The sequence below is a fragment of the Propithecus coquereli genome, unplaced genomic scaffold, assembly GCF_000956105.1.
Source record: "Propithecus coquereli isolate 6110/MARCELLA unplaced genomic scaffold, Pcoq_1.0 Scaffold11, whole genome shotgun sequence".
NCBI classification, from domain to species: Eukaryota; Metazoa; Chordata; class Mammalia; order Primates; family Indriidae; genus Propithecus; species Propithecus coquereli.
The window spans coordinates 12,261,734-12,274,153 of record NW_012134969.1 but is presented as its reverse complement, the minus strand read 5'-3'; the positions used below and the strand labels follow the sequence as shown (position 1 = coordinate 12,274,153).

At 35.0% G+C, this 12,420-nt stretch overlaps 1 protein-coding gene across 2 annotated transcripts in view; it reads left to right on the top strand.

The window, feature by feature from the left end:
- ITM2B (integral membrane protein 2B) overlaps positions 1–12,420 on the top strand; it is a 24,884-nt gene that overhangs the window by 6,889 nt on the left and 5,575 nt on the right. For both annotated transcript variants that reach the window (XM_012648907.1, XM_012648898.1), the window contains exon 2: positions 11,466–11,594. In XM_012648907.1, the coding sequence (XP_012504361.1) occupies positions 11,466–11,594 (129 nt within the window). The remainder of the gene's footprint in view (positions 1–11,465; positions 11,595–12,420) is intronic.

Below are 12,420 nucleotides of genomic sequence, written 5' to 3'. Positions count from 1 at the left end.
TTTAATTTTGTGTTTTACCAAAGTAATACTTAGTTTTAAAATGCAAGTAGTCCTGCCCTATCTTAGAGGGAGAACATTTCTAAAAAATTGTGGTATCTTGTATACAGTGAAATGCACAGATTTTGAGTGTATAGTTAGATCATTTTAAATGTATACACCTGAACTCTAATACCCAATCAAGATAGAATATTTCCATCAACTCAGAAAGTTATCTCGTGTCCTTTTCACAGTTTGTCCTCCTCTGTCCTTAGAGGCAACCACTAATCTAATTTCTGCCTCCATAGATTAGTTGGAGGCAATCATGTTCACTCGTAGCTTCTTCTGGTCTCTTATTACCAGGGTGGCCACTAGACTATACCTTTGTGCAAATTAGAAAAAGGTGCCCTCTCTGGTGTTTTGGAGGGTAGAGCCTGGACTGGATTCAAGCCCCATGGATCCCCTTGGCCTGGCATCCTTGTGCTGGAAACAACCTGCCCAACCATACATGGTGATCTCAACTCCACATTACTCTATGTCAGTGGTTCTTAAACAGTTTGATCTCAAAACCCCTTTATACTCTTAAAAATTGTTCAGAATCCCAAAGAACTTTTGCTTTATATAGAATAGATAGATATTGTTGGTATTAGAAATTAAAACAAAGTGTTTATTTAAAATGGTAACAATAAATCTGTAACATGTTAACATAAATAACATTTTTATGAATAATTTTCCAAACAACCAAATAATATAATTTTCCAAACAACCTAAGAAGACTGAGAGTAACACTGTTTTACATTTTTGCAGTGCTTTTTACTGAATAGCTTAATAGAAGACCACTGGATTCTCTTATCAATTTCTGCATTCGGTCTGTTGTGATATCACACATTTAGTTTCTGGAAAACTCCACTGTACTAGTGAGAGAATGAAAGTGAAAAACATTAGTTTTGTTATGAAAACAGTTTGACCTTGTGGACCCCCTGAAAGGGTGTTCCTGGACCACATTTGGAGAACTTCTACTCTAAATATTTGCTTGTACTGCTGTTTCATGGTTTGTTTTTCTGTGTCTTATTTTTTGCAGTTCTAGATATTACCTATTGGTAATACCCAAATGGAAGGCGAATGAATATTTAGCTTTTTCTATATGTTTACACACCACATACATAATCTGTTTTTCTGGTATAGTTATAGCAATTTCTGATTACATTTATATTCAGTGCTTTTATTTTAAGTGCATAAACATTATTTACATAATGTTATACTACATTATAACATTATAAAAGTATAAAATAAACATAAGCATAAAATAAAAGTAGCATATTTTTATTTTACTTCCTTTGTTGCATAAAAACTTTATTTTCCCTGGATTTGATCGTGCCTCTTGGGGCAGGAGGGAAGGTTTTTAATTTTAATTTAAGGATTTATTACTAATTTATCTTCAGACTCTGGACAGCAGTATATTAATTTCTGTGTCTTCAGACTCACCAGGTAACTTATCAACTTTCCTATTTTTCTTGGTGATTTCCCACCTTTCATTCTTCAGCCTCCCAGTCCAGACCGATGGCACTCTAGGCATGTTGCTGCACGGATGTCCTGAGACTCATAATCGCCCTGGAATTGCCTGCGCCTCCTTCCCATGTTAGATCTGCACTTTTATGAATCTGAAGAAAAAGTGTCTGAGATAAATTTTTTTAAAACCTTGCATGTCTGAGAATATTCTGTCCTCATACTTAATTGATACGGATAATTAATCTTGGTGTAAAGTTTTAGGTTAGCATTAATTTTCTCTCAGCATTTTGATGGCATTGCTCCATTATCTTCTAGTCTGATGCCATTCTGATTCCTGGATTTTTGTGTATGATCTTTTTTTTTTTGTCCTCTAGAAGCTTGAGATATTCTCCTATGCCTTAGTATTTCTTAATGCTTTCAGCTTTCAAAATTTTTATTGACTTGACTTCTCTGCCGTCATTCATTTCCATGCTCTGTGGGTTAAGGTTTACTTGTTTATCACTTTACTATCATTTTATTGAGCTTTCAGAAGGAAGTAAAGATAAACTTTTGACTGGAAATCAATACTAGGACTTCAACTCAGCTATCTTGATAGCTTTTTAAAGATTTATTACAGTATTTTCTTTTACATTAAAAGTAGTCTTAATGATAATTAATAATGGATAATAATGGAAACCATCTGAGTTATTATGAGCACTAATTTAAGATCAGACAGGATGGCCTAGAAAGATAGATGAGGCATCCTCTGGTCTCTTTCTCTCTCTTCTGAGTTCCAAGACTGTCTCCTTCATGACTAACTTAGAGACAGCTCACTCCAACGTTGTGGTTTTGCTTTGTGGCTTTATTACTCTTAACTTTACTTAGGTTTTCATTTTTGTAATTAATATTTTGCCTTTTTCATTTATTTTGAAATGCTTACATGCGGGTGTGCCTGAGTTATTTTCCTTTATTGTTTTTGTTTCATCTCTATATAATTTTAAAACTTTTTGCTACTATCCTTTGTAATTTGATGAACAATAGAGAAAAGTCCTATGCTGTCAGTGTATTGAAAGTAACGATAGTACCGTTGTAACAGTTAACACATGTAGTGCTCATGAGTGTAGCTCAATTCCAATAAACCTATTACAGCAGCAGAATTCTGTAGAAACTCAGGGCAGGTAGTTTCTGGTTAGATATGAGTGTTATCCAAGTATGACATTGTGTCACTTCATTTATTACCAGAGTTAATTTGCCTAACCCGTTTAGTCAGATGGTTGACCTAATAGCTTCCATGTTCTTCCTCCCTTAAGATGCACGTGGAGTCAGATGATATTCAGGCCTTATTACCTCTGATATCACACAAACAATTTTACTTTTCTGGGCCTCATTATGATTATCTACAAAATTTGTTAGACTAAATGGCCTTTTATAGGAGGTCTTCTTTTCTTTCTGAGCACCGTACTGATCGCATACATATTCAAAAGTACTTACTACATAGCCAGACACTATACCAGGAATTTATAAGTTACTAAGCACCCCAACTTTTAAGAAGCGTATAGTGTAGCTAGAAAAGACAAACCAATTATGTAAACCAAATTAATCATAACCTACTTAAATGTATGTCTTTATCTGCTTTCACAAGAAAATCACGCCCCTGCGCAAGAGCAAGGAGAGTGGTAGAGTAAGGGAGCATGATCAGATACTACTGCTGAGTGTGTGCTGTGTGTGCATTCGGTGCTAGGCAGTAGAGCTCATAGGGTCAGAGCCTTCACTGCAGAGAGACAAATAGCCCTGATCTCAAGAACTGCAATTATTTTTTCTATCAGTCATTTTGTTTAACTTCCAAGATTTTGAACTTGGATATGGAAGTTATCTGTAACTATCCACATTTAAGTTATTTTATACTTTCAGAAGAATGTACTTGGAATTTTCTTAACAAAAGTTCTGCATTTTAAATAGAATTACCAACATTTTAATATGAATGCATAATAATTATCTTGTTGAATGACACTAAAATCCAACATTTATATAAAAGTGAGTCCAGAACAGTTTGCTTCTTTTTCTCCAACCTTGACACTTAAGTTTGTAGTGAATTATAGATAAGAGTAGAGCAGTCCTATCATGCTTAAAATTTTTAAGAAGACAGTTGATATACTCTTGTTGGGAGCAATATGAACGCATGACTCAGCCAGTAGTAGAAGAAACATAACTTCACCAATTTATCCCTAGTAAATGCTTTTATTAACAATAAAATAACATTTATATATAATGCTATTTATAAACATCTGCCTGTTTGTGCTAATCTAGGCTTTCTTTTTTGCTTTGCCAATATCTTTTAACTTACTACGCAGAAAACAGAATAGAGATTGTTAAGTTACTCATATACTAGTATTCTGCTTTGCACTAGATGTTTTGCTTGTCCCTGATGATACAGTGATTGAGTTATGATTCAGTCCTAAATGCATTTACAGCCTGCCTCATTTTTTTTCTAGTTCTGACCTGTTTTCTTTAACCTAGGCCTGTGCTAAATTTATATGATGCGCCTTTCATAGATTTCTCATAATAGTTACATTGTTACACAATGGCTTTAAATTTTTAATCTCTTTTACTTCTTGTATCACTCTTTATATATTGTAGGATTTGTTAACAAAAAAGTATGTTAATGACAAATCTGTTTTGTAGACATTGTAATTTGAGATTAAGTTCTCCTTTTTTAATTAAACCTTCTGCTATTCCAAATACAGAATAAAGTGATAAGGTTATTAATCATAACATGTTGGTATAATTTCTGATTTTGACTTTAAATACTAATTTAACTTAACTAAATGAAATCCAATGTTGACAAAACGTCACAGGCCTTTGTGAAATATAGTATGGTACCTACAAACATAAAAAGTAGCTTTCTGTTTCTAACCTGACTAAATGAAATCCAGTGTTGACAAAAGGTCAAGAGGCCTTTATGGAATACAGTGTAGTACCTACAAATATAAAAAGTGGATTTATGTTTCTGCCTATGTAATGCCAATCACTTGGAAAACTGCTTTCTTTTTATATGTCAAACATAACATTTCTCGTGTGGACTCTGTGACCACAGTTAAGACAGTAGCAATCTTATTTGAAAAGGCAAATTAGGAAGCAAAATTCAGGTACTGATTTAAGTGAATAAGAGAAAATGCAAACAAATGTTTGGTAGCTTTATAGATTGTTAATGTCTCAGCCAGAGATTTTGTGTTTTACATATAGCAGATACATTTGGTAATCAATGCTATTAATAATAAACAGGTCACTAGATCATTCTACCCTTTTTTGATGTTTCTATACTGGAGAAAGAAACCTAATATAGAAGCCAGGTGAACAGAACATGTACCAGTCTCTAAAACCCAGAACTCAAAACCCTTTCTATGGGGAGGTAGTCTAGATTGATTGTTTTATATAATTAGGTTCTCAAAAGGAAGCATACCCAGTCATAGCTGGAAATGAAGATCAGAACCAAGTGACATAACAGAAAAGAGCTTGGTATGCTTGGCTTTCAAGTAGGGAAAAAATATGATGAGAAAAGAGTTGAAAACACTACAATATTGATGGGAAATCCATTTTTTAAAAATCACAGATCACTACATTTTTAAAACATCAGCAGCTAATTCTCTATTTTGGAAAACATTATATAGGCCAAGCAACACAGCTGGCCTGTGTACACCCATATTTACCTATATTACACCAGCATGTTTTGGAATGTACATGTTTCTAAGTAACTAAATCTACTTCTGAGGGTTCAATAAACTCATGATATTCTGAGTTAATAAATTACATTGGTCCTTCTCCATATTTCTTTTTTTGGGGGCGGGTTTGTTCATTCATTCATTTATTTGAGACAGTCTTGCTCTGTCGCCAGGGCTAGAGTGCAGTAGCATCATCATAGCTCCCTGCAACCTCAAACTCTTGGGCTCAAGCGATCCTCCCTCCCAGAGCGCTAGGATTACAGGTGTGCACCACCGTGCCTGGCCAACTTTTCTATTTTTTGTAGAGATGGGGGTCTCGTTCTTGCTCAGACTGGTCTCAAAACTCCTGGCTTCAAAACTGGCTTCAAGTAGTCCTCCCTCCGCAGCCTCCTGGAGTACTAGGATTCCCAGCCTGCACTATAATTTTTAAACCTAAGAAATATTTTTCTCTTTAGTATCTTGGTTCCTAAAGTATTGTTGTTACATTTGCTATAATAATGCAAAATAGTATATCTGAGAGTTTTGAAAAAATGTCTCTTAAAAGCGTCAGTCATCCTATGAAGAATGTTCAAATAGAAGTGCCTACGGATGTGAAGTGACTTACTAGTTTGAGAACAGAATAAAAATTATATGGAAAAAAAAACACATACATTTTAAGTTTATAATTGAAGCACATTTACTGAAGCCTCGTAGGCAGCTGATTGAGGTGACCTAATTTTTAACTAATTGAAGTACCAGAACAGAATTTACCCTTCATTTTGCTTAAGATATTACATAACTGGTTAAGTAATTTTACTGTATCATCTGATGCTAAGATTTATTTGAACCAGGAATCAGTACTTTGCTTGAGTGAGAGGGTGTTTGAAAGCCATGTCTTTCTATACTTACTGTTGAGATGTGGTTATAGGCCAGCATGTGCTTCAGTGTCTTCATTTATAAACTGGGCTAACAACTTGAGGTTTAGGAAGATTAATGAGATGATAATGGTACAGCACCTGCGGGAGTTCTGTTATCTTATAAGCACAATTCAAGGTGCACCAGTTTTATTGCAGTACAAGGGGAGGAAATGTCTCAGTGAGTTGTTCTAAATTAGGCCAGGTAAAGTTATATACCCTAGAGTAGAAGCTCTTACTTATTTCTTTTTTTTATTTTCTTTAATTATAAAATATCTCAAGCATATAAAAATATAGAGAACCTATAGTATATTTTATGTTTTTAAAGTCTTAAATATCAGATACTTACATATACTGAAACGTATAGTTGTATATCTTGTGCACCTTGGGGGGGTCAGCAATTATGTTTCTTAGATTGGTCTAAAAATCAACAGTGCTAGTTGATTGTTTTAATAGAATTGTAATATTATATGAATCTCTAATACTTTATTCTCTCAAAGGACATTTAGGTTATTTCCAATTTGTTGTTATTGACAATGCAGTGAACATTATTGGATATACTTCTTTATGCATATGTACAAAAGTTTATCTAGAGTTATATACCTGGGAATGGAATTGCTGAGTCTTAAGATAATATGTATGTTTAGTTTTATTAGATACTGCCAAGTTGTTCTCCAAAGCGGTTGTACCAACTTCCATGAGCTGCATTACAGTTCTCAAGTTCCCTTTGTTCCACACTTTCTCCAGCACTTGCTGGTATAAGACATTCTTTTATTGTCTGGTGTGTATAGTTACTCAACTGATTACTTTCCTACCTTCCATATTGAAATATAATTTACATGCAATAAAACTCACCCATTTTGTATATGCAATTTGATTGGCTTTATGGCAATTATTAAATATATGAAGTCGTGTATCCACCTTGATAATCAAGGTATGAAATAGTTCCATCACCCTAAAATTTAGTTTCCTCACCCTCTTTGTCATCAATCTTTCCTTCCCCAACCTCGGCCCATGGCAGTCACTAAGCTGCTTTTTGTCATTATAGTTTTGCCTTTTCTAGAATTTCGTAAAAATGGAATCATACAGTAAGTAGTCTTTTGTATTAGACTTCTTTCACTTAGCATGTTTTCGAGATTCAGCTTTGCTTGTATGTGTTATTTTGTTCCTTGTTATTGCTAACTATATATTTTATGGTATGAATGTACCGTAGTTTATCCATTCATCAGTTGATGGCTTTTTGAGTTGTTTCTAGTTTGGGGCAATTATATGAATAATGATGCTATGAATATTCATGTATAAATCTTTGACTCAGTTGGTTTTTGATTATTGCTTTTTAGCAATCTTATTGAACTCTAATTAGTTTGAATAATTTGACTTAATATTTTGTATAGATCATTTAAAAATAGTAACAGTTTTGTTTACTTTTTTCTAATCTTCATACCTAATCATGTTCTTGTCATTTGTATATTGGCTAGGATCTCTAGTACAATATTGAGTGGAACAATCAATCAATATTAGTGGGCATCCCTGTATTGCTGACTTGAAAGAGTATAAGTGTAATGTTTCACAATTAAGTATAAGGTTTGTTGTAGGGTTTTGATGATTAGCCTTACTGATGTTAAAGAATTTCACCTCCTGCTAGTTAGCAAAGAGATTTTTATCATGAATGGAAGTTGAATTTTGTCAAATTCATTTTCTGTGTATTTTGAAATGGTCATCGGGTTTTTCTTTTTAAATCTTACATATGTGGCTTTTTAAAGTAAGGCTTACTCTTTCCAGTGTTAAAATGTAATCATTTTAAAAACACCTTCAATAAATCTCTTAGATTAAAAACTTTTAAATCTTGAATGTACTTTAATTTCTTTTCTGTGACTCAGATTGTGTTATGGGACATCATATATCTGTCATACATGTTAATTCTTGACTGTAAATTGCTCAAGTTATGAGCCATATATTAATCATGTTTGAGTTTCCCACAGGATCTAGCACAGTACCTTGCAAATAATAAGCCGTTAATAAATGTTGAACTCTGGGCTATTGTTCTTTGCTAAATAGCCACAGTTTGTTTTGTGTGATAAATTATACTTCTTCTCTCCTTCCTCCATTATGCTGGCTGCTGATGTAACTTTTGTGAATCATAAACAATTAAATAGTCGCGCTTTCCTTTTTTAATATCTGTGTTTCATTCACTCATCAAATATTTGAGTGCCAGCTAAGTGCCAGACTAGGCTTGGAACCACCAGTAATGAAAAATGAGTATGAGTGGATACTCACAAGAACCTTACAGCCTAGTAGAGAGAGATAAGATCTGTATGTGACTTGTTCTAATGCAAGTGAGAAAGTGATCACTAGGAATTTGGGGAAAACAGATTAGAGAGACTTCAAAGACTTGATAGCTCTTTTACAAAGTACATGACTGTGGTGTATGGACTTAGGGCCTGTAACGTGGCTATTCAAAGACTTATTTCCTGATGCTTAAGCCATGTTTCATATTGTTGAGGCGCTGAATAAGTGACCTGTGGAGAAGTGAAGTATTTATAAGTTAAATTCTTGAAGAAATTGAATTTTTTTCTTTTATTGTAATAGTCCTGAGGAGTGATTTTTAAATGAACATGAGAATCAAACTCTGCAGCATGATTTACAAAGGCGCTTTGTGATCTGCCCCCATCGCTTCTCCATCCTCATCGCTCGTACCCCTGTCTGCCACATTGGGCACCCCAGGCATACCGCATGTGGCCCTTGGAAATGCCGTGCATTCTGGCTCCATGATTTTATTCATTTTTTGCCTTACATATAATTTTCTTTAACTCCGTGGTCTGCCTGGGTAATGAGTATTTGTCCTTTAACATTCCACTTGAGTTATTTTCTGCCCTGGGAAGTCTTTCTCAGACTCATCCCCTCTTATGTACTGTCTGTGCATTTTTCTTTTAGAGCCCGTATCATATTTATGTTCTCTTTGTATATTTGTCTGTTTTCCAGACTGATCCAACCAGTCTCCTTCTTGGCAGAGGATATACTTTCAGGGCCTAACACAGCGCTTGGCACGTAGTAAACATTTACAATTTATTCTCAAAGTGATTGTTGAATAGTTTAATATATCAAAAGTCCCGGAAGGTTGTTATTAATTTGACAGTTGGGGCTATGTATTCTTTTACAGATGTCTGCCCGTGCTCTTTGGCTATTCATTTATGTACTGTTGGAAAAGAGAGCCTGCCAAACAGGGTGGGTGTATGCGCACATTTAGCTGTCTCAGCAGCTGATACCAAATGTTGGAAATGACTACTTCCATCTGTCATTTTCATCCCTCACCCTCCCTCCACCCTAAAATTAATTATGTTAGGAAAAAACTATTTCTTATCCCTTAGATATTTATGTCAGACAAGGACTCAAGTAAAGGTGTATATTTTATCATTCAAGTTTCATAATACCTTACAATTCCATGGAATTCTTGTAACTTTCTTTTCACAGGTGGGATATCTTACATGGCTTGATAAATTCTTCTAGGCTTATTTTCATTACATATTACTTCCTTGCAGTGCACTCGTCTTACACAATATATTGACAGGTACTACAGCAAAGCACAGTGCACTCACAGTGTTTGATCTGATCCTTAGATAAAGCAATATTTGTTGTTCAGTGTTAAATTCCGTGTTTAAAACCCCAACCTAGGAGCACACTATCTAGTGTCATGTTGTTCTTGGTTGCTTTGACATCTGGGATTGGACTTTTCCCAATGATATCAAGTTAAAATTCCTCATCTTAGAATTGAAAACATAAAACGTTAGCTTTCATTCCTAACTAAATTCTTGGTTCAACCATATCCACGCTTTTAGTCTATGACTTATCCTTTTTTTGTGCCTCATTCATACAGTTTTTCTTCCTAACTTTATATCCTATTATACAAGTTTAGGGCAAGTGTACTTTCTGCCTTAAGCTACCCCATATTGGGTTTTCCATGTAAAGGATAGAATCATGTACTTAAGAGGCTGTACTTGCATGCTATGAACTAAAACACCTTTTATTATAATGGTTTCAAGGCAATTGAAGCCTTTCTTTTGCTGTCTGTACTGTTTCTTGAGCCACTAGTTGTATAGTCACCTTTGTTTTCTTAGCCCTTCACACGTGAAGTTGGGTACAAATCAGAAATCAGCTATAACTCTGAAGTAGCAGAGTAGAGTGATGGAGTAGAAGGGCACAGGGAGGGAATTATGAATGTCATGACCCCAAATGATGTTCTAAGGCTAAATTAGTTTTTTAAGTGGGTCCAAATCAAAATTCTGTAACAACTATATGCTAGTTTTATGTTTCTTGACCTTATAAGTAAGTTTTTTTTGTTTTGTTTTGTTTTTTTGAGACAGAGTCTCGCTTTGTTGCCCAGGCCAGAGTGAGTGCCATGGCGTCAGCCTAGCTCACAGCAACCTCACACTCCTGGGCTCAAGCAATCCTTCTGCCTCAGCCTCCTGAGTAGCTGGGACTACAGGCATGCGCCACCATGCCCGGCTAATTTTTTCTCTATGTATATATTTTTAGTTGTCCAGATCATTTCTTTCTATTTTTTAGTAGAGACGGGGTCTCGCTCTTGCTCAGGCTGATCTCGGAACTCCTGACCTTGAGCAATCTACCCGCCTCAGCCTCCCAGAGTGCTAGGATTACAGGCGTGAGCCACTTATTTTTGAATCTCTTCTCATTTTTTCCACTGCTCCTATCTTAAAAAGAAAGTGAAGAACTTTGTCAAACTGGAATTTACGGTAGGGTAGTGAAATTAAAGGATTACTTTTAGGTAAGTAACTTTGTCCTTTTTAAAAAAATTCTAATTGTTTAAAAAAAATGTTAGTGTCGTTATTTGTTCTGTCCCTTCTTATTTTCCTGTTACTTTTTCTTGTGAATTGTTTGGAATGGCTTTATAACTGGTATGAAATATAAACTACCTATAGGAGACTAACACGTAATTTTGTAAATGATCTGATAGAGAGATGCACTGAATTTGTAACATCCAAGGCTCAGCATCATGATATTGTATGACAAAGTTGTGTTGTAATCTTTTCTGACTTTTTAAATGTTAGGAGATGTCACCAAAAGTTGTGCATGAAAATAGAAATTACGGAGTGTACCACTGCTGGAGACACGGTTAGCAGGTGGACTGTTGAGAGTTAGAAGTAGGCAGAACTTTGCTTAGGGAGCAGTGTCCCAGCCGAAGAGCCATTGTGATGAGTCCTGGTGCCACCACTTAAATCGTTCTGGGTTGATTTTGATCAGAGACCAAACTCCTTTAGCCTTTATGTCTTCATTCATTAAAATCATAATCCATAAGGTTTTTCTGATCCTGAGCTTGCTGTGATTCTGCCTGGAGATATGATAGTGACTATCTGTTTTTTTCCTATTTTAGGATCCAGATGATGTGGTACCAGTTGGCCAAAGAAGAGCCTGGTGTTGGTGCATGTGCTTTGGACTAGCATTTATGCTTGCAGGTGTCATTCTAGGAGGAGCATACCTGTACAAATATTTTGCACTTCAAGTAAGTGGAAAATTCTTTTTCATCTTTGACTTTTTTTATTTGTGTTTTTTGCTTTTCCTTCATGTATACTACAAAATTGTTCCTAACTTGCTCTAAGTTTGTACTTCTTGTGCAAACTATGGCCTTTAGCCACAGTGGTGGTCCTATTTAAAGCTGTGTTTAAAATCTCTCCATCATATGTTTGCCAGCCTATTAGGCATGCAGTCACTGAAAGGACAGTATCATTGTTTTGAAATGCATCAGCCACAAATGTTGTCAAGTTGGTAGGCTATAAATTGATGGCAGGTTTGAGCTCTCCCACGATAGCCTTTTGCTCTTGGGCCCAGAGTACACTTTCACCGTGTCTCTCTATCTCTTTCCCAGTCATTGGAGGTAGGTGACTCTAAAGAACTAGGTGACTTCAGCATTGATATTGAAGTTAATGTAGGACAAAAGTTGCTTATAACTTCAGAGTGTTTAATAGTAATCCCAGTGGGTTAAGACACAGATTTTTCTTCTGATAATTATGATATATGATCTGTTTTGTGGTATATTTCTCTTGGCAATAATTTAGTAGGTTTTTTTTTTTCCTTAAGGATTCTTAAGGGGGAAATTGCTTTAAAGCTTTTATGACTACTTCAAGTGTTTCAAAATTTGGAGAAACAACTGATAACTAGACTTATTAAAATAGTTTAAATGACTAGTTTTGGAACATTCTGCCAGGGATGTACAAATTTCGTGTTCATTTTATATATTCAAGATAATGGCATGTTGGTAGACATTTCTAAAATATTAATCATCTTTTTAAATACTGCTTTTTTATGAGAAATATTTTTGATATAGAAAA